The following is a 25,193-nucleotide window of genomic DNA, read 5'->3' as shown; positions in this document are numbered from 1 at the left end:
TCTGCGCATGGCACGTTTCCCCAATCGTAAAGTGCCTTTGTGTGCTGCAACCAAGGTCTACCGATGAGCAAGGGAAAACCTCCCCCAACCTCGGGAAGACAAACCACAACAAAATCCAAGTTAAACGTGAAGTCTTGTAGCTGCATAGGCACCTTGTCTACTATGCCCACTCGGTAGACTGTCCTCTGGTCGGCCAATGTAACTGTGAAGGGGGCAGGGAACGTAGGCTGCAAACTTAAAGCCAACATAGTGAACTCCCGCATCAGATTGATGCCAGATCCACCATCGACGATGACACCAAAGAATTGGCGCCCAAGAATAGTTATAGTGAGACGAGGACTCTTGTAATCGGAGAGGGGAGTAGCAGGAAAGGAAATCAAGTAGGACTCTGAGAGCTGAACAGGGAGGTACCCGCCACTAGGTTCGGCATCCGGGTACAGAGACCTAATGATTGTAAGGGTGTCACTTCTTAGATTTGCATCGAGCCGGAGCATGTCATAAAGTGATACTTGCTACAAGGTGTTCTTCAAGATGGCTTCTGTTGTCAGCTTGGTTCCTTTGATCCGGGCTTCCTCTGGTATTTTAATCTGTTGTAAGTCAGCCACTGGTTGGAGGAAGGGCGGCTTTTAGCACTAATGAATTGCTCATCAGTTCGGTCAGGTGTACTAGGTTGTGGAAATGGAGATGGATGAAGTGGACCTTTTGGAAGGCTGAGACCAAGAGCTGCTCTTTGTGCCCGAGTGAGGACGCCAACAGGCTCCTCCACTTGATGTGGCCTATCCTTAGGGGTAACCACATGAGTAGCAGGGGACGGCTGAGGACTGGTGCTTACTGCTATCAGATTGAGAATTGGAAATGTGAAGTCTTGTTGGATCCGACTTGGGCCTAAAAACGTGGATGCATGAGGGGATCTTTGCTCCTACTGCATAGAGGTGGAGGCTGAGGTGTAGAAGCTCTGAGGGGCTGAGGAAGCATTGGCATGATAAAAACTTTGAGACGAAAAAGTGCTTGGCATACCTTGCATTGGAGGGGTATCAACAAAGGAGGCATGTGGTTTGGATGGCCATAGGGAGAAAGCATGTTGAATGCAGGTGCTAGCCCTTGTTGAAGAGTAGGACCAAGACTTTGTTGTATTTGTCGCAATCCTTTGAGGTAGTAGCAATCCTTATCCTCATGTCCCATCTTTTCACAGAAGTGGCAATAAGCCCGAAGGGGACATTCAAGTGCAGGATACCCTGGAGCGCGGCATGAGCTACACCAGACTATAGCCTTAGTCTCTTGCTGAGACCTGAGCTCTTTTAGCTCGCGCTTGATCTGTTCCAACCCTCGTGATGTGGAGGCTTCTCTTGTCTAAGAGAGAAGGACCTCTCCTCTTGAAGAGCTCGTTGTAGCTCTAGGGCTTCCAGTCCTGTGTAAAGAAGTCGGGGTCAAATAAATTTTCCAAGAGTACAGAGGCAGACTCTACTTGAGGAGAGTCGTTGAACAATCAGAGATCTGAGAGACAAGCTCTCAATCCTTTTTCCGTTTGTACTCGGAGTCAAGGCTCCGCAAACAATTTCCGATTCTCGTTCCCGAATTCCCAAGCGTAGACGCTTCTCCTTCACGATGAAGTACCTGCAAACACACACACAAACACGAGACAACAATTCGTATGGCGAATACACAATTGATACCTGTCGCTCTTTGCGCTAGAAAAACAACCTCCGTGCTTCGTAGTCTCGCGATCTCTTGCGTCTTCTGGCGGCAGAGTCTTCTCTTGCTAGCGTTGGCAGCAACTCCTTTGAAAGAGGGCGTGTGATGCTTTTATAGCTCCCTGGCCCATAGTAACAAGGAATGGACGTTTTTCAGGTCTCCGTTCCCCGTTCCCATTCCAAGTTCCCGTTCCGAATCCCCGTTCTGTGTTTCAAACGTGAGTACCCGTAACAGGGAATGGCATTTTGTTCCGTGTTCCCGTTCCCGTTCCAGTTTCCCGTTCCTGGTAACTATGCCCTGGCCACAGCAACAATAGCTGAGTGCAAGCTGCCCACGTAGAGATCGCTCGCATTTTTATTTTTTTATTTTTTTTTGCGCTTTTGCCAGAAAGAGGGAGAGAGAAAGCGCTCGCTGGTTTCTACTGCTTTATTTTCCAAGTGGCTGCCCACTTAGTAAGTGGGCGGCCGGCATATTTTAAAAATGGTCTGAATCTGCCCAAAAACTCAATAAAACCTTATAAGTTAAAAACAATGCTTTCACAACACTTCCCAGGCATCCCAGGATGCAACCACATGCACAAATGCAATGCACACATAAATTCCTCGCGGGAAAAGCATCTGCTTTCCTGAAAAGCAACTGAATTTCCTCAAAGTTCCCTCTGAACCCATCTTCATTCAAGTGCTTGCTCATCCTTGTGCACAATTCTAACACAGTTCGGAATTTCCTCCTGACTATGAATATTCGCATTCCCATGCACTCGTCACCCACCTTGTGACGCATCAGGAATACCCATCACCTAGTCCTTTCCTACCGAACTTACCCTACAATCTCCTTCGCGGTGCTCTATGTCACCCATCCTATGACGCATCAAAGATGTCCGTTCCCGGATGTCGGATACTTCTTCCCGATGCACCCTTTCACCCATCGGATGTGACGCATCAGAAGTACCCGTTCCTGGTGACCTTATTGATATTCCCGTTTACAGTGCTCCCGTCATTACGATCAATGACGCACTAGAAATACTCTGTACTCGGATGTCTCCAGTGAGAAAAACCCTCTCACTTAAAATTCCAATAGTTCATTTAGAATTATTTTTCTGTTTGATAAAGCAAAGTTAGCAACAAGTGACTGGACCAGGGCGAGTAACTAGTCCAAGACGAGTGACTAGACCAAGGCGAGTGACTAGACCGGCTAGTCGAGCTGGTCGAGAGGAAGCTGGACGAGACCAAGCTCGACTTGGACCATAGCAAGCGAGACCAACACAGGCGAGAGCTTAAACCAACTAGCTCTTCAACCTGTAGGCGCAACGGAGTGAGACTTCAATTGAGATCCACCCGGCGTGCCAAAAAATGAGAGCACCTGTAGCGAAGATAATGTATCGTGCTCTCTACAGTGGGTGCTCCTCAATGCAGTGTGCGTGAAATCTCACTCCAACATGATGAAAACACAGAAGACAATGAATAACACAGCAAAACACGAGTCAGTGGTAGAACCTAAGCAGCATGGGACTCGACTAACTCAAAGAGACCAATACAGACCTTGGCCTGGTAGCACACTCAACTCCAGCCCAGAACTCACAGGTACAATGGGGGTGTCGAGACTCAAATGTGCAAGGATGGTGTAGACGTGTTGTGCGTGAACTCCAGATACTAGACTCAAGAACTCACGACCATACAAAGAAGATGATGATGCCCTGATCGAAACCAACTACAGATATATACAATCATGAAGAGCCACCAACAGTTGCAAAATATCCGCTCTAGCTAAGTCTAGCTCTGAACTGTGGTGGTGTCTACTGGACCACCACCCGTATCCCTGTCACGTGTCACAGACCAGGCGAGAGTCCGTCCAGTGTGAAACCCAGCACAACTGTAACTAACTGTCTGTCCCCGTGCCAGTGACATTGTAGCCCTGCTACAATAGTACCAAGAGCTAGATTGATGCGCAAACTGCAGGAGATGGGGGTACCAAAAGAGTTGATTTGGGGGATCATGGCTCTATACAAGTCAGTAGTGGGGCATGTACGCACTCAAGAGAGGATCTCTGATGAGGTTCACTCCACTATTGAGGTGAAAGGGCTGCCCACTATCTCCTACACTATTGGCCTATATGTGGATGAGGTTGCTGACTACATTGAGAGGGATGGTGATAGAGGAGCACAATTGGAAAGCCCATGGATCCCACTATTGTTATATGCTGATGATATTGTCATTTAGATGTTTTGTACACATTTGCCAATAATAGTGGATTATCTGTTAACCTAGGGAAAACCAAGGTTATGGTGTTTAACACCACACCATAGTGGGTCAGGAGGTCACCACCCAATTTTACATATGGCCAGGAGACGGTGGAGTATACAAAAGCATACACCTATCTTTGGGGTAGTCTTCAATTGACCGGTGTTTTCATTGAAAAGAGCAGCAGAGACTAGATTGACGAGAGCTTATGCACCCTTTCGAGGATTGGAAAAGATGTGTTCGCAGGTCCAGTTTTAGGAACCTCGAACAAAGTTGTGGCTTTTTGACACTCTAGTGGCTTCAGCAATGCTCTATGGGGTTCAAATTCGGGGACAAATAGTGGACCACCATGGCAAATCTGGTAGCACTGATGGATGGAGATGTATGGACCACCATGGCAAATCTGGTAGCACTGATGGATGGAGATGTATGGAGAGGCCTCTAGTCTCTATGATCTCTCGGCCGAGTCGGGCTAACTTCTAAGGCTAGTTGGGATGTTATTAGATATCCAAATGTAGTGGGATTTGTTTGTTAAGAGCTTCTTAGGTGCCCAAATTTGCCTATTTTGTTGTATACCTCTCTGCTTGGGATGGTTGACTGGTACAGATGCACTATTGATTCTTAAAACTATTTTGTATAAGGGTAATCACTCAGAAAGAATTCAATCATATGTTACCCTTGTGGTGTCTTCACGTGCAATGAATTATTTTTCTAGTTTTGGACCGTATGTTAAGTTTGAATCAAAGGTGTTCCACGGATCGTCTTTTCAAGTAGATTATCATCTAGCAGGATATAGAACAAGTGTATGCATACAATATCCTCAACTGTAACATAAATATATATACCTTCTCAATTGTGTAGAAAAGACAATGATTGGTCGTACAAAGGCTCGTTGGATATGGTTTCATTTTCTTTAGTGGTCATTGCCTCAGTGCCACATAAGATTATTCGAGCCGAGCTAGCCGCCCCCCCTCTCATAGTTGAGGCCCTTACTAGACTAGTTTCCTTCATGCATAATTTATGGGACCTCCCCAGAGACAGATATGCTCGGCTAGCCCTTGAGTCATCCCGACAGCTAGCACTACAGGGGGACACAACATGCTAGTAAGGACAGATGACATCATGGTTTCAGTCACATGGCTTCAGCATGGATAGACTGCCTCCATTCCAGTGCTCCTTGGATGCACCATCCCTTTCTCTCACACGGGCAAAGAGCACTAGACTTATCCGTCAAGATTTGATTCAACACCAGAAGCACATGGATACAGCCGACACAAGTTATGGGCACAAATATGGCTCTCTATAGAGAGAGCATCTTCTCCAACTAACAGAGGATGGATATGTGATCAGACCGGCCTATATCGACACTCATTTATCCTATGGGATACGATGTGCTATTGGTCAGATGCGCACATCATTGCATCAGCTAGAGATTGAGACTAGCAGATTTAGGAGAGTACCAATAGAGGCCAAGATATGCCACTTGTGTCATACAGAGCCAGAGATAGAGTTACATCACATTTCTCATTGTCCGGTATACTATGAGATACGAGGGCGCTTTCAATGTCTATTTAGAGAGGGCTTTGGACCATTGGCTAGAGTCATGAGATATCAGGATCAGAGATGCCTCGGGTTGTTCTTGCTAGAGCTACGCAGACACAGGGAGAGTCTCTTGAGGAGACCAAGCAGTGGGAGACATTCAGAGAGAGAGATCACTGACTTCTCTAGAGCAAGGACTCCACAGCCAGATCAGCATGCCTCATAGCAGACTTAAGAGCCCACTTATACTAAAGCTATATTAGTGGACAGAGCCACTGAGCTCAGGAGAGCTAGACGCCCACGTCTACGAGGGCGACCACGACACCGACGGAGGCTTCACCAAAGGATCGGGACTATTCTAGCACGATATGGGAGATGCCCAGTACGAATATTTACACAGGCGGACATTGACAAAGCTCTTCAACGACCGACGCAATACTTTCTCGGACAACGCCCAATGCCGAGCATCCTCGGGCATTGACGATGATAATGATGATTTTTTGTCTGATGATTTGAGTCTTTTACTTTACTTCATTTTATTTTTGTACCCAGACACTCGATTAAATCCACAAGGATTGTATTGTTTGGTCTCATAGGTCATTTTGGCCTTTTGAAGACGTTTAATATAACATTTCAATTCATCTCTCTCTCTCTCTCTCTCTCTCTCTCTCTCTCTCTCACATCATGCATGTCCTTGTAGAGGCTCAAAAAGTGCCCAGCTAAATCCTAAGCTATACTAACTAAGACTCATGCTGATCTGTAGCAATAGCGTGTCCACGTGGCTCAAGTGCAATGCACACGTGACATCGCTTATCTTTGGTCTCTCATGGCATTAGTCTACTTTTGCTTACAGCCTATTATCTATAATGTGAAGTCTGAAGACGATTAATGTTACATTTTATGTTTCTATATGTCAATCGCCTCTTTTGTACTAAAACACCTTGGAGATCCTCTAATGTGAAAGGTCCCTTTGAAGCATTCACAACTCTTCCCTTGAAAACTAATATACCTGGAACTTTCCTGAAATGCCTTTTATGTATCTTTTCACTGACCAGGCATGTTGCTAGAATCAAATCAACCCTAAATTGCAATACTCTACCTTTCAAATCAAACTCACTGCATAAGGCAGTAAAATAGCAAGGAAAAAAACAAGGGGTACCTGGATAGTTTTGTAGGTGACTCAAGCTTACAGTAAAAACCTACACAATGAGAAATTTAATTCAAATCATGCAAGAAGGTAAAGGACACATATAGCTACCAGAAAAGGTGAAAAAAAGTACAAACATACCCCACACATTGTTTGCTAAATACTATCGTGTAACCTCAGCATAAAAGAGAGTCCTGCAACACAAAGAACAACAAAAATTGAGGTACACTCATGAAAGATGCAATGTCCAGCTCAGCAAGGCTTTACTTGTGAGAGCGGATTTTTTCAGATGGGACTCAACTCAAGGCTCCCACCAAACAACCACTCCGTGAGACCCTACACATGCATATTTCTTAGGGGCACCACCCTCTTTTATGGAGAAAGAAGGAAACCAAAACAAACCATATACAACACACACACACACACACACCTTCCTTATGTGCTTCAACACAAAATGCCCTTCAACCATTCAACACACACTCCTTAAACAATCCCTTTGAACACTACACAAACTCACATGCAAAGATTGACCTTCACCATATTAGTGCTCATATACTTCTAAGAAAAGCAAGCACAAAACCTCAAAACTCAAAACACCATAATGCACAAATACTTGACAACTCCTTTCCTTTCCCAAAAGAAGAGACTACTTACACACATAAGGCGGCATGCATAGAGAGCTCTTCTCCATCTATGCAGCCCCAAGACTTACTTACACACAACATAAGGAGAGAAGCCAAGCAAATAGACACCATGGTGCACAAAAACTTTCTCAACAAACAAGCAACCCAATGAGCACAAAATATGAGAAGCTGCCAAGATATGCTTACCAATTTTACATGCGTTTAGAGCAAAAGTGTGACGACGACACCCCAATTGCAACAATTTGTTGATCAAACCATGAGATAGATCATTGAACTTGATATCCTTACTCTCATATAGAATCTACAATCCTTATTTAGGGATGAGTATGGTAAGAGAAATGTTTGGAAGAGAATGGTAGCAATAGCATATTGATGCTCTCTCTATGGTGCCGCTTATGATAGCGAGCTGTAGGGAGACAAGAGGAGAGAGAGATTAGGGCTTCCCTAACCTTAGAGGAGCTTATTTGCAGCAATGGAGTAGGTGTGTGTATTTTTTGTGCTTGCCAAAGGGCCTTTTTATAGTTGTACAAGACCTTGGGTTAGGTTAAACTTGACTAGGGTAGGTAATTAACCATAGTTAGGTTTCCTTTTGACCACTCCTTCAATTATGCAAATAAGGGACTTATTTTTTCATTAAAAATAGCCTTTTAAGTCGTGGAGGCTCCATAAGGGTTGATAATATATGTGGGTCCCACCATGATGTCCCTCCAGTGGCTCCTGCAGAGTGTCCCCATCCTGTTTGTTGTGTCTCTGGAAGCATCTTGAGCCGACCCCTCCACATGCAAGTGGTTTTTAACTCCCCATTGGTATTTTAGAATGTTGGAGAAGTCAAGAAAACTTTTCACCTTTGTGGTTTACTTGACTGTAACTTTGACCTGCAGTAACAGTGTCCGCAGCACCTTGTTTTTACCATAACTTTCAGCCTGTAACTCAAAATTGGGTGCTGTAAAAGGCAAAGTTGACCTTCTCAAAGTGTTTAAGCTGATTTTGGAGTGTTCCTCAAGTATACCCACGAGCTAAGGCGTTCAAGATGCATCCAAAACACCTTTTGAACCAAGTCTCCTTGTAGGGGGCCCTTTAGCATGCATCCAAGGTGTAGCATGCTTTTTTCAAAAGAGAATCCACCTTAAACAAATGAGGTAGGCTCCAATAAAGTTTGATTTATTGGGGATATACATTATATTTAAGATTTGTTGACCAACACAAGTAAATGATCCAAGAGTTGGGTCACATAGTGGTGGGGAAGGGAAGGCCTACAAGGTTAACCCTACCTTTGAGAGAAGATGGGTAAGGTAAGTGCCCATAAATTATTTATTTACAAATTATGGGATGTAGATAGCTATTTAAATTAGTAAAGGTAACTAGTTAAAAGAATATGCAGTAAAAAAACTAGGAGAGTAGAATTAAGTTTACTATTTACATTTAGCATGAAGAGAGAAATATGATGTAAATGCATAAAGATCTAAGAAGGGTAAGGTGTTTGTATGGAAAAAGGCTATTACGGAAAGAGAGAATGAACACTAGGTTAAAACTTTGATAAAAAATATATACATTTGAGTAGAAATGTAGTTCAAATGTAAGGTTACCATTTAACGCTACTCACTTGAAAGATGACTTGAATATTATACATCAACTTTGAGCATTCATATCAACGCCTGTGAAAGAAAGAAAGAAAACAAGCTTTATTGACGTCTTTTAGAGGCCAAAGTCGGCCAATGAGACAGAAAGATGGACATAAGTGTGTTGTTTGGCCCTCCAAGAAAAAAGAGAAAAGGTACATATATTTAAGTGCTACCAAAACAAACTGATTTTAAATGTGAGGGTAGTCATCCACGTGTGGGGATAAGGATGATGGGATGGAGCGCTACATCTATGGATATCAATATGAAACCATATGCGCAAAGCGAGCAATCATGATATGCATGTATCTATCTAGCTCCATCCAGTTCGAAAGTGGGGTATAAGATGGCAAGCCTAGGTCGGTAGGGAGGCAAAAGCCCGCAGAGAAAGCTTGCTCCTCCCCTTCCCATTTGGCCTGCTCATGTTCAGCCTGGATATCTCAAATCTTCCTGTGTTGTACACTTGTGGCTCGGTATCCAGATGCCAAGAACCTCCCACAGGACCAGACAACCTCTGCTTCCTACAATGTGACTCTCTCTAGGTGGGAACACGGTGGCTCTTTGCAAGAAGTCGGTGAGCTGGGACTGTTATCCTCCACTCCAGGCAGTGGGTGACTAGAGAAGTGACTCGCTATGCCTCTATACCTCAAGTAGAAAGTTGTCCCTGGTCTCTCAACTGCAGCAGCAAAAGCCTGGGTTGTCCTGCAAAGAGAAGGGTGTACAAGTCTCGTATGCTCTCATAGGTTGTGCATCTGCCTACATTGTGCTCCTCACTCTCCACCTCTACTACAAATCCTCTGCAAGTCTTGTAGCAAGGCTACAGTGTCATTTGCACAATACAGGCAATTACTTGCAGTTGGTCTGTAGTTCACACTAGGCGGACTCTCGCCTGGGCAGTGACACATGGCAGTGATACGGGTGGTGGTCTAGTGGACACGGTGGCCAGATCACCACCACCACAGTTCGAAGATAGACTTAGTTGGACTAGAATATTTCGCTAGCCGTTGGTGGCCCTTAAAATGTGTAGTTGGTTCTAGTCATCCGGTAACACATCATCCACTTTCTATGATCTAGCGTCTTGTGTCTTGTGTCCTACACTCTCCCTGCACAATGGAGCCTCGACACCCCCCATTGTACCTGTGAGTTTTGGGCTTGGAGCTGAGTGTGCTACCAGCCAGAGTCTCTATTGGTTCCATGAGTTAGTCGAGTTCCATGATGTTTTGAGTCTATTCATGTGTCTTTTAAATTTTTCCGTGTCGGTCTAATAAAAAGGTGGTTGTTCATTCCATCGTTGTGTGATGTTTTCTTTCTATGGAGTGAGGTTTCACGCATATTGCACTGAGGAGCACCCACTGTTGAGAGCACAACACACTTTTCTTCCTAGAGGTGCTCTCATTTTTGGCATGCCTGGTGGAACATCAACTGAAGTCTCACTCCGTTGAGCGTACAGGTCCAGGAGTTAGTTGCTTGGAGCTGAGTGTGCTACCAGCCAGAGTCTCTATTGGTTCCATGAGTTAGTCGAGTTCCATGATGTTTTGAGTCTATTCATGTGTCTTTTAAATTTTTCCGTGTCGGTCTAATAAAAAGGTGGTTGTTCATTCCATCGTTGTGTGATGTTTTCTTTCTATGGAGTGAGGTTTCACGCATATTGCACTGAGGAGCACCCACTGTTGAGAGCACAACACACTTTTCTTCCTAGAGGTGCTCTCATTTTTGGCATGCCTGGTGGAACATCAACTGAAGTCTCACTCCGTTGAGCGTACAGGTCCAGGAGTTAGTTGGTTTAAGACCCTCACCTGTGCCACTCTGCTAGTCTAGACTGGTCTAGTCCAGTTTGGTCTACTCCAGCCTTCCTCCCTTTTGGTTGCCCCTCAAGACAAGCTGCAGTTGGTAGAGGAGCCCGCTGGTGTCCTCACTCGGGCCCAAAGGATAGCCCTCGGCCTTAGCATTCCAGCAAGTTCAACTTCTCCACACATTATCTCACAAGTGTGTTGGATTAAAGGCCCTAAATGACCCCCTTTTTGTACTTTTAATATACGTTTTATACTTTGTCCAAGTTCACATTGAACCACACCAAACGTGAACCTGACCAATTTTTAAAGTCACTTACAATAAAAGTAGGAAAAACCACAAACTCACTGGTACGAGCTCTCTCTCTCTCTCTCTCTCTCTCTCTCTCTCTCTCTCTCTCTCTCTCTCTCTCTCTCTCTCTCTCCTGCTTCGATCTCTAGCGCTCCCTCTCTGTGCACTCTTGCCTCCTACTTCTTGCCCCAATCCGGCACTACATCGCGACGTGCACCTACCGGTACCCTCTACTTCGCGCTTTCAACTTGTATCAGAGCCCTAGGGTTTCAAAACAGCCTTGCGCAGTCTGCTGGACAGCGAGTTGAAATTGCTCTCACGCGATCAATTTCGCTTTCATCGCGAAGCCCCTTGCTTCTGGGGTCAAAAAGTTCACCAAAGCTGCCAAAACAACCTGTTTTTAGGTCCAAACAGGTGATTTACAGGTTATTACAGGTCAAAACAGCAATACACACGTGTACCCAAGTTGTGGGATCACATATATTGATGTTTGTCGCGACAAATTGAGTGAAAATCTGAGTACAGGTGCTTAAAATTGCACATTTCAGCTGAAATTTCAGATTTGGACTGTTTCATGTAAAGAAACTGTGGCTCTTCGTATACAAAGTCTTGTGGTTGCTACTATTTGCTGAAATTTTCAGCCTATTGCATCTCTCTTGTATACACACTTGTGGTTGAATTAAGATGGCTTCTTCCTCTTCCGCATCTAACACTAAAAGTTTGATGGAAATCAAACGGTTCGATGGTCAAGGCTTCGATCTTTGGCAAGAACGCATGCAACATATCCTTTTCTTAAAGGATTGTGAAGCTGCATTGGAACAGAATAAGCCACCAGGTTTGTCTGACGAAGATTGGACCAGGTTGAATAAGAAGGCTATGGCCTACATCAAAATGACTGTCAATGGTGACATTTTGACGGAAATCAAGCGTTTGGACTCTGCTTATGCAATATGGCAAAAGCTAAAGTCCAATTATGAAAACAACACGCCTGTAAACCAGGTGCATTTGATGCGAAAGTTGGTGAATATGCAACTTGATAACTCGAAGTCAGCTTCTGAGCAATGGAGTGCTTTTACAGGTGTGTTGAGTCAGTTGAATTGCAGGACTGTGGGCTTTAGCAATTAAATGATAAGTTGAAGCTATTTTCTTGCTTATGACATCGCCAAATACCTGGGAAACCTTGGTTGTCTCCTTGAGCAGTAGTCCCACCCTCACGTATGACGGTGTGAGAGGGTCTATTCTCAATGAAGAGATTAGACGCAAGTCTAGTGAGGAAGGTGGCAGTTCTGCCTACAATGCAAGAGGTAGAAATCAAAAGCGTGATGCGAGCAACAAGACTCAAAATAGAAGTAAGACCAAGACAAAGGATAAGGATGTCACATGTTATCAATGTGGCAGAAAGGATCACAAGAAACCCGATTGCAGGTATTTCAAGAAAGAGCAAGAAAGAAAGAAAGAAAAGGAAGATAAGAAGAAGAAAGGGAAAAAAATCGACAAGTGATTCCTCCAGGGATGCTGAGAATGGAAATGTATCCTCTAGTGTGGTCATTGAGGAGTTGTCAGACATTGAGGAAATTTTGGTTGCGGCTTCATGCCTCTCAGATTTGGTGATAGCTACTGCAGAAGACATGCTTATCTCAAAGAAAGATGTCATTGATGCATTGCTTAGTGCTAATGATGGCCTATCCCAGTCATGGATAGTGGATGTTGGTGCTTCATTCCATGTGACTCCATCTTTGGATTGTTTTGCTACATATGCTGCAGGCATAAGCTGAAGTTGCTTCACACGGAATTGTGGCATAAGCGACTTGGCCATATGAGCCAAAAGGGTATTGATGTGCTTTCCTCTCTAAAGAGGATTGATGTAAAAGGCAAAAACATGGATTTTTGTAACGATTGTCTTTATGGAAAGCAAAAGAAATCTTCTTATTACTCTCGTGTCTCTCGCAAAGCTAATCCTCTTGATCTTCTTCACTCCGATGAATGCACTATGCCTGTTAAGTCTTTTGGTGGTGCATTGTATTTTGTTACATTCATTGATGACTGTACTAGGAAAGGATGGGGGCATTTGTTGAAAAGTAAGAGTGAGACTTTTAATGCTTTTAAGAAGTTTCATGCTTTTGTCACTACGCAAAAGAGTACTAAGCTTAAATGTTTCATATCTGATAATGGAGGAGAGTATGTATCTGCTGAATTTCAGCATTTTTGGATGAAAATGGGATTAAAAGGGAGTTGATAGCCCCTTATAATCAGTCCTCTAAAGGTGTGGCTGAGAGGTATAATCGTACTTTATGCGAGAGAGTGCGTTGCATGTTGTCCACTGCTAATCTTTCCCAAGTATATTTGCAATCGCTCTCCTAATAGTACGCTGAAAAATAACATTCTTTGTTCATGTACGCAATGACTTGAAAACAAAGCTTGATATGAAGTCCATTAAAAGAGTCTTTCTAAGTTACGGGGAAGAAGGTGAAATGGGCTATAGAGTGTGGTTACCATAGTTTAGAAAGGTAATACGCAGCCGAGATGTAGTATTTAATGAGGCAAAATTGCTTAAGAATGTGATGCTGACAAGAAAACAGACAGATTTCAGCCTTCCGTGCCATCCATTGATGTTGAAAAAGAGCCTCATGATACATTACTGCAAGCTGAAATTGATAATCAACCGGTTAACCTTGAGCCAGAAGAGGTAGGACATGATATTGATGCTCCTAATGAGGATGGAAAGCCACCTGAATTGGCTGAAAATGATTTTCAGCAGCATGATAGAGCTCAAAATGAGTTGCCTTATGATGTAGAACCGTTGCTTGAGAATGTAGATCATTGGGTACGCAGGTCGACTCGTTTGAAAAGGCAACCGCAGAGATTTAACCCCTCTTTGGATCATGTAATGTTGACAGATGAGGGTGAACCTCTTACATATAAAGAGGCCAAATCATGTAAGTCAAGCAATAAGTGGGAGCTTGCAATGCAAGAGGAAATGAAATCCTTGTATGCAAATGATACTTGGGATCTTGTGCCATTGCCTAAAGGGAGAAAGGCTCTTCCTCACAAATGGGTGTACAAGATTAAGATTGTGGATGAAAAACCGAAGTACAAGGCAAGATTGGTTGCAAAAGGATATGCACAGAAAGAAGAAATTGATTTTCAAGAAATCTTTTCCCCCATTGTAAAACTTACAACTTTACGCGTCCTTTTCGCTCTTGTGCGGTGCTTGATTTGCAATTGAATCAAATGGATGTAAAGACTGCGTTTTTGCATGGTGACATTGAAGAGGACATATACATGAAACAACCTGAAGGTTTTGTAGTTCCTACACGTGAGAAACTTGTATGCAAACTAAAAAGGGCTCTGTATGGTTTGAGACAATCATCACGACACCGGTATAAGAAGTTTGACACTTTTATGCTGAGACGCTTTAAACGCAGCCATGCAAATCATTGTTTGTATACGAAAAGGGATGAAGATGGTGATCCCATCATACTTGTTCTCTATGTTGATGACGTGCTGCTTGCCGGTGTTAGGAGTTTTTTGAAAGAAGTGATTGCGCATATGTACATACCCATGCATGGTGCATCAAATAAAAAATTGCCCATTTTCCAGAGCCGGGTGGTTACGTGGGGCCCACATATGTACAGGTCGGACAGCATGTACATAGTGCATCGATTTTCACTATCACCAGTACCGGTGTGTTTTTTCTATAATAATGAGGAGTTGGTAGCGCATAAAACTTCTCGAGGAAGCTATCCGCGGGTCGACGACATGAGGAAAGCAGGTGCGTCAGATGGCATCCAGTGGCGTCAAGAGGTCGAATGGGGTCAATACTTGCACGTGGATAAGTACGGACACAACGTGGGTGTTTTCTTGTGATAATTATGCAGAAAGGTCATTATGAGGATTATATTTGGGGGGCCACTTCACGTGGTTGTAGGATGCATTATTGGAAAAAGTTGAGTGCCAGGTATACGGATGATACAAAAAGGTAACAAAAATGCACTGCGTGGTCAGTTTTTGGCATGTTCGGATCCGTTTAAGGTCAACTAAAAGGCCAAATGTGCGTAAGGGGTAAAGTGAAGTGTGGACACTGAAAAACCTGAGAGGAGACCAAAAAAAACATGGAGACAAGAGAAGGAACAGCCGCAACTGAGTTTTTATTGTTTTTGGAGTCTGTTTTGGCCATAAACTGCTCATCCGAGGTTGGATTTGAACACTTTAACATTGTAGGCTGGGGTTTTGAGCAGTTCCGGACGCAATGGCGCTGTCCATTTTGCCAAATTCCTCACTTTTTCCTGATGTTTTGACTGTGTAAGTTTCTCGTGTGAGCGAAATCTCTGCTCCAATTTGTGATTGTATCTGGCATATTTCATCTATATTGTGTGAGCTATTTGCCCCATTGGTGTTGGCCCAAGCTCAATTGTATCTAAACGTCAGAAATTCTTCTCTTTTGAGCTGAGTTTTTTAAGGGTGTGTGTGTGTGTGTCTCTGTGTTGAGTGGGTAAATGGATAGTCTCTCTCCTCTCACTCCATCAGTGTGTTCCCTGTTTCGGCCAGGTGGGTTGTGTAAGCCGAGTGGTGCCCCATAGTGTGTGTGTGTGTGTGTGTGTGTGTGTCATCTCAAGAGTGTGTGTCGGGTCATTATAGAGGCGTTGTGTGTGCTTCCATCCCGCTCACATTCTTTGGCACCCCCACGGAGGATCTTCTTCAAGTACCTTCAGCTTCGGGATTACAGATTGCAGATTATAGGTTACAGGTTACAGGGCCAGGTACAGGTACAGGTACAGGTGATTCACACAGGTACAGGTAGCTGGAGTAGAGTGATACACTAGCAAGTGGGAGTCACTTGCAGCTGTCGTGGGTATGCATCAATTGGCGCCTGTTTGAGCGCATTGTCTTGTATTGTATGATATTTGTGGATACTGCCATTGTACGCCTTTGTGGAGCCATACTTGGTTTTATTTGGCAGTCCCAACCATTTCTGAGACTTGGTCTGGAAGATAGTCATTTCTGAGACTTGACTATACGAGATTTGTATAAGCTTTCGTGAGAGGGTTGATAGCATCAGGTTTTATTGAGCTGGGGGATTCTCAAATGTGAGATCCTTTCGGTGATACAGGTGGGTGGAGCACCCTTTTCGTGACCTCGCCATAGGCTATGTACTAGTGATTCCTACTTGATGCTCGGGTTCTATTGTTGGGTTATGCATACATATACAGTCTATATTTTTGGTTCTTATTGCTCTACTTCTGGAGAAACTCTGCCAAAATTTTTCCAAGTTGTGATGGCTAGTTTTTGGTCTTTTAAGCCATTTATGCTGTTATGTTGTTGAAATTCTGACAAAGGATAAGTCAGATGTGCCTTCTTGGGAGCTGCATGGTTGGCTTTAATGGATGATCAAAACGGACCTCAATTCACTCATTTTCATTTAGCACAAAGAATCCACATAAATGTTCATGTGTCCAGGAAGATTTTTTTACAGCGGCGCTTAGTCTTTATGTTCGGGCCAAGAAGATTAAGAGAGATACTGGAATGCCCTTTGCCTATTGTAATTCCAATGATTAACTATGAAAACTCATTTGATGTGCATGTGTTCGTCCTTATCTAAAGACAAGCTCCATTGAAGTTTCTAGGGATTGAGTCAGTGAAAAGTTTTGGGTTCTTGCACGTGTGTTCGAAGGGGTTCTCAAAGTATCGTAACTTGGGTAGCCATGGCTTTCTCTTATTCGGAATTTCATGGAAGAAGTGATGAAGATGTGGAAGACTTTTTGGGAAAGATGGAGGTTGTCTGCATTAGCAACCAGATTCATGACCCGGCGCAGATGTTACGTCTTTTCCAGATTTCTTTGAATAGTGATGCAAAAGTTTGGTTCAAAGCATTTGAAGAGGAGTTGCGTACAGCGGATCCACCTGTGAGATTAAGTTGGGACAATCTAAGGCATGGATTGGAACTGGAGTTTGTGAAGAAAGAAGATCCTGACAAAGTGTGGCAAGAAGTACAAGGTTTGGTGCAAAGGGAAGGTGAGCAAGTAGATACGTACATACGTAAGTTCTCAATGGCATGGGAGAGGGTATGCAAGGCCTTAGCACCACAGGTACCCCCACCTGACATGATGAAGAAGGACAGGTTCCTGGCTGGTCTTTGGGAGAATATACATTGGAGAGTGGAGCTAAAGAAGCCTACAACATATGAAGATGCATTAGAGGTAGCGAGGAACAAAGAGTGAAAGATGAGAAGAATGAGTCAGCTAGGAGTAGAGTCTTTGCCCAGGAGGTCTGAATTTCAATCTATGGATTCTTTGCAAGGTCGCATGCCAGGGGTTCATCATGAACCAGTGGTTTTTGTTACTCCTCAGGTTATGCCAGCAATGGTCACTACAGCAGTGCAAGATGATGGGCTAAGGCAAGACATGAGGCAAGTGGTAGATTTAATGAAGAATCTCAACCTAAACATGTTAGGTAATGTGGGAAATAATTGTGGGGGAGCAGGAGAGAGAGCCCACTTGCTATCCTATGCAATGAGAGTGAAGGAGAAGAGGAGAGTGGCGCAGAAGAAGCACACGCAGAGAAGAACGTGAGAGAGAGAGAGAACGCTCGTCAAAATCTGGGAGAAGTCACGATTTTTTTTTATTTGGGCTTGACCTTTGAGTATATGAGTAAGTGACTAGGGAGCCATTCACACTTGGGCCCCCTCACTTATAAGTCTTTTAACTTATAAGTTAATAAGTACAAGGCACTTAGGCCTTTATTCCCTAACAACCTCCCACCTAAAGGCAATGTACCTTGGGAGATCAAAGAATCAACTAACTATAATACATCAGCTGATCATGCACTTACTCCTCCAACACCCATCATCTGACGGCAATATGCAAACCGCTCTGCTGGAAGACTCTTGGTCAAAAGATCTGCAGGATTGTCATCTGTGTGCACCTTGACAAGTGTAATGCTCTTGTCATCAAGCACACTCCTGATAAAATGATACGTCACCTCTATGTGCTTTGTCTTGGCATGAAAAACAGGATTCCTTGCAAGCATAATAGCACTCTGACTATCACAGTGCAGCACAGGAACCGGTGACTTAATGCCAAGCTCTTCTACCAAACGCATGAGCCACAAAGCTTCTTTGCATGCCTCAGTGGCAGCCACATACTCAGCCTCAGTGGTAGACAAAGCAACACATTTTTGCAGTCTAGAAATCCAAGAAACTGCACCTCCTGTGAATGTAAACACATATCCAGAGGTAGACTTCCTACAATCTGGATGTCCAGCAAAATTTGCATCTGTAAAGCCATGCACAGATGTCTCACTCTTCCCAAGACAAATGCACAAGTCTTTAGTGCCTTTCAAGTATCTCAAGATACACTTCACTGCTTCCCAATGCTTTTTGCCGGGATTGCTCATGTACCTGCTTACCACTCCCACCGCAAATGCAATGTCCGGACGTGTAGCAACCATAGCATACATCAAACTGCCAACGGCTGATGCATAAGGAATCTTGGCCATTTCAGCCCGCATATCATCTGTGTTTGAGCAGTCATGTGCAGTCAGTTTTACATATGGAGGCAGCGGAGTACCAAGTGCCTTTCCCCCATCCATATGAAAACGATGTAGCACCTTATTAACATAATCTCGTTGAGATAGATACAGACGCCTGTTGGTTCTATCTCGAGAGATACGCATGCCCAAAATATGATTAGCATCACCAAGATCCTTCATGTCAAAGCGATTCTTTAAGCTTTGCTATAATGCATCCAACTCCATGACATTTTTACCCGCAATAAGCATGTCATCAACATACAAAATCAGCAATAGAAGAGATCCATCACTTGCCGTTTTGATATACAAACAGTCATCAGAATTACTTCTTTTGTATCCTTGAGACCTCATGAATGTATCAAACTTGTGATATCATGCACGGGGAGATTGTTTCAAACCATACAAGCTCTTCAAGAGTCTACATACTTTCTTCTCTTGCCCCTTTGACACAAAACCTTCTGGCTGCATCATATAGATCATCTCAAGCAAATCGCCATGCAAAAACGCTGTTTTGACATCCATTTGCTTTAACTCCATATCTTCAGAAGCAACCAGGCCTAAAACAAGACGTAATGTGGCAAGCTTTACAACAGGAGAAAAAATCTCATCAAAATCCACACCATGCTTTTGCTTGTACCCTTTAGCAACCAAATGTGCCTTGTACTTAGAAGAAGCATCAGATGTGACCTTGGTCTTGTAAACCCATTTACATGGCAGAGCCTTATGCCCTTTAGGCAAATCAACCAAGTCCCATGTATGGTTTTTCTCCAAAGACTGCATTTCCGAAACCATTGCTTTGAACCATTTCTTACTGTCTTCCCGTTGCATAGCCTCTTTATAGCAAGACGGCTCACCACAATCAGTAAGCATGACATAGTCCAAAGACGGTTCATATCTATCGGGGGGCCTTGTCACCCGAGTAGACCTACGCACCCAATGATCCATAACAGGTGGATTTTCAGCCTGTAAACCATCAAAAACAGCAGGCTGTTCAGCCGGTTGCATCGCAACAACGGGCGGTCTAGGAGCATCAACCTCTTCCCCTACCTGTGGTGCATCAATGGCAACTTGTTGGGGCTGATTTTCAGCAGCTAATGGCTGATTTTCAGCACCATTTTCAGCATGTAAAGGCTGCTGAACATTGGGCCTTCTTGGCTGTCCATATGTAACATCTTCACGAAAAACAACCCGGCGCACTTCCTCGACCTTTGTGGGCTGCAGGCTGTTCAGCCGGTTGCATCGCAACAACGGGCGGTCTAGGAGCATCAACCTGTTCCCCTACCTGTGGTGCATCAATGGCAACTTGTTGGGGCTGATTTTCAGCAGCTAATGGCTGATTTTCAGCACCATTTTCAGCATGTAAAGGCTGCTGAACATTGGGCCTTCTTGGCTGTCCATATGTAACATCTTCACGAAAAACAACCCGGCGCACTTCCTCGACCTTTGTGGGCTGTTTGTGCATGCAATTCTCATTGAAGATGACATCATTGCTGCGTATGATTTTCCTTAATGCGGGATCCCATAATCTATACCCCATTTCACCATCCTCACCATATCCTAGGAAAATACATTTATGAGACTTTGGTTCTAGTTTGGTGCGCAGTTCACTCCGGATGTGAACATAGGCCTCACAACCAAACACTCTTAAATGTGCATATGAGGGTGGCTTGCCAGACCACACCTCCTCAGGCACCTTTCCACCCAAAGCCTTGCTAGGTGAGCGATTAATCAAGTGAATAGCTGTTTGCACAGCTTCTGCCCAAAAACCATGAGGTAATGCAGCATGTGACAGCATACTCCGAACTTTCTCTTGGATAGTCCGGTTCAACCTCTCTGCAACTCCATTCTGAGAGGGATTAAAAGGAGCCGTGAGCTCTCTTTTAATACCTTTAGTAGCACAAAAGTCAATAAATGCTTTTGATACATACTCCCCCCCATTGTCTGAGCACAAAGACCTAAGCTTCTTGTTTGTTTGATTCTCAACAAACGCAAGAAACTTCTTGAAAGTATCCAAAACATCGCTTTTAGCACGTATTGGATACACCCACACCTTACGTGTAGCATCATCGATAAACGAGACAAAATATTTCTTTCCCCCTAAGGACAACTGTGGCATTTCACATACATCGGAATGCACTAAGTCTAACCTGTCAGACTTCAAAGAAAGAGACCTTTTGTGCGGTGTTTGACTGTGCTTACCATAAATACAGTGCTCACAATGAGAAAAATCAGCATACCTCAAACACGGCAAATAACCACAACGAGACAGAGTTTCCATTCCTCTTTTACTCATGTGTCCCAACCGGCCATGCCACAAAGAAACACCTCGGTTACGGCGACAACATGGTCACGCACACTAGATACATGCAAAGGATACAAAGTGTCCGATTTACAACCCTTGGCTACAATCCAGGCCCCTTTACAAATTTTCCACTTGCTATCACCAAAAGTGGTGTGATAGCCTGCATCATCTAGCTGCCTTGTACTAATCAAACTCTTCTTGAGTTGTGGCACATGGCGCACTTTGTGCTAAACAAAAGTCATACCATCAGCAAAGGAAAATTGGACACTGCCAATACCTGCAATGTCACATGCATAGTTGTCTCCCAAATAAACAGTGCCCTGCACCTCACCTGAGTACTGTGTAAACCAATCCCTATGAGGTGTTACATGAAAGGAGGCACCTGAATCAAGAATCCAAGTATGCATGTCCACATCAGAACCCATAGCAAGGGTATGTGCATCCACAGAAGAGGCATTGAGTACATCAGTGCTGCTGTCACTGTCACAACTACTAGCAACATTGATTTCCTCAATCAACACAGTGCTCTTCTTGGCATTTCCCTTGTCCTTTGCATCAGTTTCAGCACCCTTGTTCTTCTCTTTCTTCCACTCATAGCATTCCCGTTTATAATGCCCTTTCTTTCCACAATGATGACACACAACATCTTTCCTACGAGATTTGCTGCGTGCCCTGTCCTTACTGTCAGATTTCTCCCTCTGTTGAGACCTGCCTCTCAAGTGCAATGCATTAAAAGACCCACCTGTGGTGTTCTTCCTGTTCATCTCTTCCATCAAGAGAGAACTCTCTACATCTGCATACTTAAGTGATGCACTTGAGTTACTAAGAGCTGTCCGGAATACATCCCAACTCTCGGGCAATGTGCATAGCAGAAAAGTAGCTTTGAACTCCTCATCAATCGTGAATTTCAGCTCTGTCAGTTGGCTGAAAATAGAATTGAATTCATTGAGGTGCACTGACATGTGCGTACCCTCCTTCATGCGGAGATCCATAAGCTTCTTAAGCCAATACACTTTATTGGCAGCACTCTGCTGTGCATACAACTCGTCTAAACGCTTCCACATGCCCCATGCTGTCTGCTCATTCTCTACATTGAAGAGTAAATTGTCAGACACCGAAAGCATGATCGTGGAGCGAGCCAACTCGTCCACTTCTTCCCATTCTTCAACCTCCATATCAACCGGTTTCACGCCCTGTAACTTAATAGGTTTCGCCTGTTTCTTCTGCAACATCACATTATAACATTGCTTCTTCCATATAGCAAAGTTATGGGCCCCTTCAAGCTTGCGAATGTGCAACAAATTGCCACTTTCACTGCTAGAAGCCATTCTGAGTGATTGCAAACACTGAAACCCTGTTTTGCCGACCTAAACACGCCCAAATGTGCGCAATCGGGCAAAAAACAGCTTGCTGTTACAGAAAAACAGCGAGCAAATTTCACGCGAAATCACCCGAAAACAGCGTACATTCACTGCCAAACCCTTACCAAAGGTTTCCACAAGGTGTATACATCATTTGCTTGCTGAAATTCCCTGTTTTAGGGCAAAAATCAGACCTGTAAACACCTGTTTTGCTGAATTTTCAGAACCTCGTTGGTGGAAACACCTGTAAGATTGACCTGTGAGACTTGCCCTAATGAAATTGCATCAAATTGACCCCGAAATTGGTCAATTTCAGCAGAAATAGGCTGCTGTTCGCCAGTTTTTGAAACCCTAATTTTGGGGAAACTGTCACCGGAGGTCGATTCTACACGGTGAGAGGATCCCTTCGCGACAGAGTTGATCGAAAACGGTTGAATATCCTTCCCGTAGCGAGCAAGAGCAGAATTCTGATCTGTGTTGCGAAAATGGCTCTCTTGGAAACCCTAAAGCTCTGATACCATGTGTGGGGGAGCAGGAGAGAGAGCCCACTTGCTATCCTATGCAATGAGAGTGAAGGAGAAGAGGAGAGTGGCGCAGAAGAAGCACACGCAGAGAAGAACGTGAGAGAGAGAGAGAACGCTCGTCAAAATCTGGGAGAAGTCACGATTTTTTTTTATTTGGGCTTGACCTTTGAGTATATGAGTAAGTGACTAGGGAGCCATTCACACTTGGGCCCCCTCACTTATAAGTCTTTTAACTTATAAGTTAATAAGTACAAGGCACTTAGGCCTTTATTCCCTAACAATAATCGAGGTCGAGGGAGGTTTGCAAATCAACCAGGAGGTGAAGAAAGGCCCAGGAATGGTGTTGGACAAAGCAATGGTAGGTTCTGGAGGCAGACACCCACATGTTATAATTGTGGAGAGTTGGGCCACATCAGCCCACAATGTGATAAGCCACCAAGGATGGGGGGAGACATGTATCCATTGCCAAGACAGGTGCTAACTAGGTCAAATGATTATGGGATTCAAATTAAGGGAGAAGAAGGAACCAGTGGATTAACCCAAGAAGAAAAGAGAAAGACAAAAGTGATAAGTGTGGTCACCTTGGAGAAGGCAGCAAAGCTCGAGGATACATTAGTGATGCCTATTGGAAAGAGGACCACAGAGGACAAAGAAGGAAGAAGTGCCCCGGGTCCTAATAAGAAGAAGGAAAAGAGCCATGAAGGGGAGGATGTCAAGGCCAAGAGGAAAAGGAGGGCTCGTCGCAAGTTTCATGTTTCAGATTTTCCATTAGGGGATGGGCAATTAAGCTATGACTTGAAGGAGGATCTGACAAGCACGAAGGCAGATGTTGCTTTTGGGCAGCTTATAGACATGGTGCCTAAGCTAAAGCGACAGTGGAAGAGGATGGTTAACCCAATGGAGAAAGAGTCAGAGAGAGGTTCACTAAAGGTGTTGGCAATGGATGAGCTACCAAACATTTGCACAATAGTAGATGTGTGGCACAAAAGAAAAAATATGGAACAAGGTTATGTTGATGGCGGAGCCCAAATATGTGTCATAACACACTCATGCGTTGAGAAGATGGGTCTTACAGTGAGTTCCTCTGCAAAATGACCACCACACGCTTCCTCATGCAAACCTTTTAGAATGGCTGGGATTTCCTCAATAGTTGGTACTCTTCTGCACACTTGATCCTTCCCTCTTTGGTAGAAGGATCCTCCTAGGAAGAGATACGTGCTTGCCTTCTTCATGAGTCTCCTCTTCTGAGCCTTCGTGAAGTCTTGTGGAAACTCACCCTCCAAAATGTAGCTAATAATGGGAGTCAATGACTCCAATCCCTGGTATCTCGGTTGCTTGACAGTTGCTGCCACCATGATGACCTGCACTTCTTTCTCAACACATGTAACTGCTTGTTGTGCAAGTAAATCGGCATCTTCATTCTGTTTCCTAGGAATATGATATAGTTGCACTTCTTCAAATTGATTAAACAATCTACGAATGGCATGAACTTTTATCCTTAGGCTATCATTCTTGCATGCCCAAATGCCTAAAATTTGCTTCACGATGAGAAGTGCATCCCATTTTACCATGAGACGTTGTATACTTTGGTCAATGCATATCTTTAAACCATGAAGTAGTGTGTCGTATTCTGCTTCATTGTTGCTAGTTGAACCTAGTAGATTGACCTTCTCTTGCATGACCACCTCCCCACTTGGGTTGAGCAATACTAGCCCTCCCCCTGCTTTTCCTGTGGCTCGTCGAAAAGCTCCATCAAAGAACAAGGTAAAAGCATTAGAAATACTTTTAGGTGGTGGCAATGGTAGGGTCTTTATTTCAGGCACCTTAATCTCCTTCTCATGTACCCTATAAGTAAGGATCCCTGCCAATTGTGCAAGCACACTATCTTCTACTTTGAAAGAGTATTGAAACTCTTGCAACTCCATAATCCACTTTGAGATCCTAGTACTAAGATTCATTTGAGATGACACTCAAGGAAACAAATTTTCTACAGTGAGAATTACAAAAGGTTTTGGTAGCAAGTAGGATCTAAACTTTCTCACCGCAAACATGAGAGAAAGCATCATGAGTTCTGCCTCCGTGTAGCCTCTCTCCAAAGCATTCATGACCCTACTAGCAAAGTAGATGGGTCGCATCCTGGTACTGTGGGGATCTTGTTGTAATAAAACTGCACCAATTGTTTCCTTCCCAACAGTAGAGCTAACAAAGAATGTGTACTCCCAACAAGGAGGCATGAGTGTTGATAGCTCTGACAAAATGACTTTAATGTTACAAAAGTACTCTTCAAGCTCATCAGACCATGCAAATTCTACTTGTTGTGTCAACTTTTGCAAAGGATGAAGCAACTCCGAAGCTAAGTGAATAAAGCGTGACATATATTTCACCTTTTGAATAAATGAAATGACCTCTTTGAGATTCTTGGCTGATGGGAGCTCAATAAGAGCCTTTGCCTTTGAAGGATCCACCTCAATGCCTTTATAGGAAACCTTGTGACCAAGCAAGATCGCTTCATCCTCACC

The 25,193-nt window shown here is 43.9% G+C and overlaps 1 protein-coding gene across 3 annotated transcripts in view; it reads right to left on the bottom strand.

Moving 5' to 3' along the window:
* The window catches only part of SCY2 (SecY protein transport family protein), a 151,914-nt gene that overhangs the window by 117,062 nt on the left and 9,659 nt on the right, over nucleotides 1–25,193 (bottom strand). For 2 of the 3 annotated variants that reach the window (XM_086496492.1, XM_086496490.1), the window contains exons 2-3: nucleotides 6,757–6,809; nucleotides 6,628–6,667 (exon numbers count right to left, since the gene is read on the bottom strand). In XM_086496492.1, coding sequence (XP_086352618.1) covers nucleotides 6,628–6,667; nucleotides 6,757–6,765 — 49 coding nt within the window. In that variant the 5' untranslated portion in view covers nucleotides 6,766–6,809. Of the gene's footprint in view, nucleotides 1–6,627; nucleotides 6,668–6,756; nucleotides 6,810–8,862; nucleotides 8,915–25,193 lie in introns of all 3 variants that reach the window. The other variant, XM_086496491.1, reaches the window with a different exon arrangement.

Source organism: Adiantum capillus-veneris, chromosome 23 (genome assembly GCF_014529385.1).
Source record: "Adiantum capillus-veneris isolate H3 chromosome 23, ASM1452938v2, whole genome shotgun sequence".
In the NCBI taxonomy this organism is placed as follows: Eukaryota; Viridiplantae; Streptophyta; class Polypodiopsida; order Polypodiales; family Pteridaceae; genus Adiantum; species Adiantum capillus-veneris.
The sequence above is the reverse complement of the archived record's forward strand: the minus strand, read 5'-3'. Positions and strand labels throughout refer to the sequence as shown.